This window comes from Myotis brandtii, unplaced genomic scaffold (genome assembly GCF_000412655.1).
Source record: "Myotis brandtii unplaced genomic scaffold, ASM41265v1 scaffold624, whole genome shotgun sequence".
In the NCBI taxonomy this organism is placed as follows: domain Eukaryota; kingdom Metazoa; phylum Chordata; class Mammalia; order Chiroptera; family Vespertilionidae; genus Myotis; species Myotis brandtii.
Genome location: NW_005370385.1, coordinates 896,042 through 902,049, shown reverse-complemented (window position 1 = coordinate 902,049; position 6,008 = coordinate 896,042). Strand labels below are relative to the sequence as shown.

Genomic DNA, 6,008 nt, shown 5'->3' with positions numbered 1-6,008 from the left:
TACTATGGTTGCAAATATCAAAAAAACTTCTATATGTGACACGGCACCAGAGTTAAGTTAGGGTTTTTCAAAATGCTGACACGCCGAGCTCAAAAGGTTCGCCACCACTGGTCTGGGGTTTCAGACGTGATCCCACCCAGACGTCCCATCCTGAGTCTCCGAGCCTCCTTCCTCCCCCGGGAAGAAGAGTCAGGGTTGAGAAGTCAGCCTTCCCTGGACTCTGCTGCCCTTACTCACACGCCCTGGGCACGGCCCTGCCTGCTCTGCCGGCCGGAGGTAGGGCTGAGTCCCTTCCCATGCCATTCAGGAGGCCCTCTGGTGGTGACGCCTCACACTCGGCCTTTCATTGCCTTCTTCAAATGCCCCCACAGCATCAAGCAACAGCCATCTGGGCCATGTACTTATTGCTGCTCCCTGCCCCGCCTCTCAGAACATTCCTTCCCACCAGTATTCCATCCTGGTGGCCGCCACTGAGTTGTAACGAGGACCCTGCCACAGAGTTCCAGGGCTATGGGAATGCCACCTCTCCACTAGCAATGGGGTCCTCGGGGCCGCCAGCTGAGCAGTGACCAGCTCCCAAATCCCATTTAATTTTATTTTTTTGTTAATCCTCACCCGAGGATATTTTTTCCATTGATTTTTTTAGGGAGGGAGGAAAGGAAAGGAAGAAGGGAGAGAGTGAAAAACCTCATGTGACATACTCATATCGCTTGGTTGCCTCCACACACATCCAGACCTGCAACCCCGGTATGTGCCCTTGACTGGGAATCGAACCCTCAACCCTTTGATGCGAGGCCCTGTGTTCTAACCACTGACCCACACCAGCCAGGGCCAAATCCCACTTTAGAGTCTCATTCTCAGCACCTCCTGTCCTTGACTTGCAGATGGCCACCTTCTCACGGCATCCTCCCATGGCCTTCCCTCTGTGCTTGCACCCCTGGGTCTCTTCTGGTCTTCGTATAAGGACACCCATCAGATTGGATCAGGGCCCGCCCGTCTGACCTTATTCAGGGACCCCATCTCCAAATGTGGTCAGTGAGCGTTAGTATTTCAACATATGATGTTTGGGGGACACCACTCAGCTCGTGGCAGCATTCCATTCCCATGGAAAAGTGAGATACTAACGGCTGATTGGCATCTCTGGGTGTCTGTGTGACCCAGGCCACAGGTGTGCTGTCCTTGAGGTGACACACGGCCGTCGGCTGCTCTGTGGGTCACCCCCACGTTTCAGCATGTGGAGGTTTTCTCTGGGGCCTGTCTTCTCACCATGGAATAATTCTCCCAGCTGCTGCCTCGGGTACAGCAAGCTGGCTGCCAGGACCCTGTGTGCGCGGTGGAAACAGGGCCATGTGGGCCAGACGGTCTTGAGCCCCAGGTTGCCTTCTGCAGTTCTCAGCCCCTGCAGGCTTCCGTCTACTGGGTCTGTGCAGGGCAGGGCGGGAGAATGGACTGTTCTGCACATGAACTCATGGCCTTTCCTGAACCCGCCCCTCCATGTGTCGGCCGACATGCCTGTACCTCCACGTCCCAAGCTGCTCCGGGATCTGCTGGACTCGGTCCCCCTCAGGGTCCTGTCAGTGATTTCCTCTGTCCATCTAAAATCTTTATCACATGTCCATAGCCTTCTGTCTTCCAAACCTGTGCTATAATCTCATGCAGTCCTTTATCTATTCTTTCCTTAGGAGGGTTTTTAGCTTTACTATTATTTTTATTTTCATTTTTTTAATCCTCACCCGAGGATATTTTTCCATTGATTTTTAGAGAAAGTGGAAGAGAGAGGGAAAGACAGAGCGAAACATCGATGTGAGAGAAACATCCATTGGTTGCCTCTCACATGCACCCCAAACAGGTTCAAACCCACAACCTAGGTACGTGCCCTGACCAGGAATCAAACCCTCAATCTTTGGGTGTATGGGATGACATTCCAACCAATTGAGCCACCTGGACAAGGCTTTAGTTTTATATATTTTTTAAAATTTTTATTGTTGAAAGTATTACATTTGTTCCCTTTTTCCCCCCATTAACCCCCTCTAGCTCACACCCACCCCCCGCCCCAGACCTTCACTACCCCACTACTGTGTCCATGGGTTACACATATAAGCATACAAGGTCTTTGGTTGATTACCTCCCACTCACCCACCTTCCCCTACCTTCCCGCCGCGATTCCGCACTCTGTCCCATGCTTCCATGTCTCTGGGTCCACTCTGTTCATTGGTTTATTTTGTTACTTAGATTCCACATATGAGTGTGGTCATGTGATACTTGTCTTTCTCTGACTGACTTATTTCACTTAGCATGATACTCTCCAGCTCCCTCCATGCTGTCTCAAAGGGTAAGAGATTCTTCTTTTTTACAGCTGCATAGTATTCCATGGTGTAAATGTACCACAGCTTTTTTATCCACTTATCTACTGATGGGCACTTGGGCTGTTTCCAGATCTTAGCTATTGTAAATTGTGCTGCTATGACCATAGGGGTGCATACATTCTTTCTTATTGGTGTTTCAGGTTTCTTAGGATATAGTCCTAGAAGTGGAATCACTGGGTCAATGGCAGTTCCATATTTCATTTTTTGAGGAACCTCCATACTGTTTTGCATAATGGCTGCACCAGTCTGCATTCCCACCAGCAGTGCACGAGGGGCCCCTTTTCTCCACATCCTCACCAGCACTTGTCATTTGTTGATTTGTTGATGGTAGCCATTCTGACAGGTGAGGTGATACTCATTGTCATTTTAATTTGCATCTCTCGGATGATCAGTGACTTTGAGCATTTTTTTATGTCTCTTGGCCATCTGTATGTCCACTTTGGACAAGTGTTTATTTAGGTCCTCTGCCCATTTTTTAGTTGGATTGTTTGTCTTCCTTTTGTTAAGGTGCATGAGTTCCTTATATATTTCGGAGATTAACCTTTTATCAGATGGATCATTGCCAAATATGTTCTCCCACACAGTGGGCTCCCTTTTCATTTTGTTGATGGCTTCTTTTGCTGTGCAGAAGCTTTTTATTTTGATGTAGTCCCATATGTTATTTTCTCCTTAGTTTCCTTTGCCCTGGGGCTTTAGCTTTACTTTCATCCCTAGTAGAGACACGAGGGAGAAGAGCCAGAAGTCATAATTAATCTCATAAATTATGAAGTATTTCCAACCTAAGGGAAATATAGAGAAAAATACCACACACACCATGTACACCTCACCAAGATTTGTCAAACTTCATTGTTTTGACACATCCACTTCAGAGCTTTATTATTTGATTTTTGGAGTGAGAGAGGGAGAGAGAGAAACGTCGATTTGTTGTTCTACTTAGTTATGCATTCATTGGTTGATCCGTATATGTGTCCTGACCCGGAATTGAACCTGCAACCTTGGCATATCAGGACAATGCACTAACCAACTGAGCGACCTAGACAGGGCTCAGAGGGGTGTGTGTGCGTGTGGTGTGTGTGTGTGTGTGTGTGTGTGTGTGTGTGTACTTTTTTAAGCATTAGGAGCTCTCATTTTCCTCCCCTGGATCCTCCCCCACGGGAGCAATCACTATGCTAAACCTGTGTATATTTGGGTGCACTCCCGCCCCCCCCACCCCACCCCATTATTTGCTGCATATGGTGTGGCCATAAACAATTGCACTGCTTCTCATGTTTTGCAAATGTATATCGGTAGCATCAGACCCTATTTGTTTTTGGAAAACATTGGTTTCTGATATTTCACAATATTAATCCATAGAGCTGCAGTTGGTTCATTCCTAGTATTGATGGAACAGCCTCCCTTTACCAGTTCTTCTGTAGAGAGAAACATAAGCTGTGTCCTGTTTCTATTACAAACATGACTTCAAGAATCCTGCTCATGCATGTCTCGTGAGAGTCTCCCCAGGGTGCACTCCTAGGGATGTGTACCTCATGTACAGATTCAACCTAACTCCGTGCTACCAACTCAGCTGCACCGTTTCACCGTCCCTCAGGGGTGTACCACAGTTTTCACTGTCCATTTTCCCCATGTTGTGAATATTGTATGAATATTGTATTCACACAGCATGTGATATTGTATTTTTATGTTTTTAACAGTCTGATTGATGTTAAATCAGATTTTTAAAATAGAGACCTATACTATCACCCCAAGATGGACTGATGCGTAAACCTTTCACATTATTTCTATTAACTACATGCTCAGGAGTATCGACCAGTGACTTCTAATTATATTGTACGTTTTATAAGCATCTTACACATTTTTATGTTATGTAATCTTATGAATATCAGTTTTAGGAGTTGCTGATAATAGAAGAAAGTATACTATCTTATCAAAATACATAATAAGCATCTATAGCAAAATGATTGTTTTTAAAATGCTGAAAATGGAATTTAAGTCAAGTAGATGAGACTACAAACCATTGAAATGTCTAATACAGCTTCTCCCAAATCCTTCTGCTTTAGGAAATTTAAAAATGGACCCTAAAAAATGCTAGATTTACAATGCGAAATGTCACAGTCCTGTGTTTACTCTGTGGAACCTTGACACTTGGGATCTTGTCAGCTCTGTTATATGTACATCTTCACCGTGATCATGTGAGCAACTGGCAGAAGAAAACGCAGGCGCCTGCATCAATTTGGAAACTTGATAAAAAGTTGCAACAGCAAGCTATCCACAGCGCAGGGCAAATACCACGCTCAAGGCAAATACCAGGACAACATGTAAGAACTGAAAGACCTAACAAAGATCAAACTAAAGAATGGCGTCCATTTTTTAAATTAGGTAACTATTTTGAATTTCTCTGTTAGCCATTTTAAGGGGAAAATATGTCATATATTTAATATTTGCAAGAGAGAATATCCTTTTAGACCAATTCAATTTTTAAATTATGAAATATTTTTATATGCTATATACAAAAAATAATAGAATAGGTGTGTATACATTTAGCACCTGAATTTAACAATTTTTAAATACAGTTTGTTATATTTGTTTAGGTAGCTTTCTGTTTTTCATAAAAAATAAATTTTAATAGGTAGACTTAAAAATATCACCCCTTTTAAAAAAATATCACCCCTTTGCCCTAGCTGGTTTGGCTCAGTGGATGGCTCTGTGGACTGAAGGGTCCCGGGTTCGATTCCAATCAAGGGCACATGCCCAGATTGCAGGCTCGATCCCCAGTAGGGGGCATACAGGAGTCAGCCAATCAATGATTCTCTCTCATCATTGCTGTTTCTATCTCTCCCTCTCCCTTCCTCTCTGAAATCAATAAAAATATGTAAACAATGTCATCCCTATATCAAAGTGATGGTAGTAAGCCAATACTTAGTGACTCTAATTACCTATTCTTACAGATGAGAATTTTAACTATTCGGACCCAGAATTACTTCATGGGATTTTACTATATGGACTTAATACCATTATCAGTAAAAGCTTGGGCAATCAGAGAGATGTGCCAGATACCAGAGATAAAATGTATGTTTCTCCATTTCTTTTGTATTGAAATATAATTGACATATCACATTATACTAGTTTCAGGTGTACAACATAATGAATTTATATTAGTGTATATTGTAAAATAATCACAATAAATTTAGTTAACATCAGTCACTATACATCGTTTCAAAATATATTTTTTTCTTGTGATGAGAACTTTTAAGATCAATTCTCCTCGCAACTTTTATTTTTATTTTTTTAAATATGTTTTCATTGATTTTATAAAGAGAGAAAGGGAGAGGGAAAGAGAGATAGAAACATCAATGAGAAAGAAACATCAACATGGATTGGCTGCCTCCTGCACACCCCCTGCTGGGGATCGAGACCGAAACCTGGGCATTGAACCAGCAACCTCTTGTTGCATGGGTCGACACTCAAACACTGAGCCACGCTGGCCAGGCTCTCCTTGCAACTTTTAAATATGCAATACAGTGGTATTACCTACAGTCACCGTGCTGTCTGTACACCCCAGGACTTACTTACTTACTTTATAACTGGGAGTTTGTACCTTTGACCTGCTCCTTTCACTCATTTCACCCACCCTCTGCCTCTGGC

General features: G+C 43.5%; 1 protein-coding gene across 1 annotated transcript in view; it reads left to right on the top strand.

The window, feature by feature from the left end:
- The first annotated feature begins 4,462 nt into the window (after window positions 1–4,462).
- The window catches only part of GALNTL5 (polypeptide N-acetylgalactosaminyltransferase-like 5), a 19,233-nt gene continuing 17,687 nt past the window's right edge, over window positions 4,463–6,008 (top strand). The window contains exons 1-2 of the mRNA XM_005880076.1: window positions 4,463–4,742; window positions 5,312–5,432. Coding sequence (XP_005880138.1) covers window positions 4,463–4,742; window positions 5,312–5,432 — 401 coding nt within the window. The remainder of the gene's footprint in view (window positions 4,743–5,311; window positions 5,433–6,008) is intronic.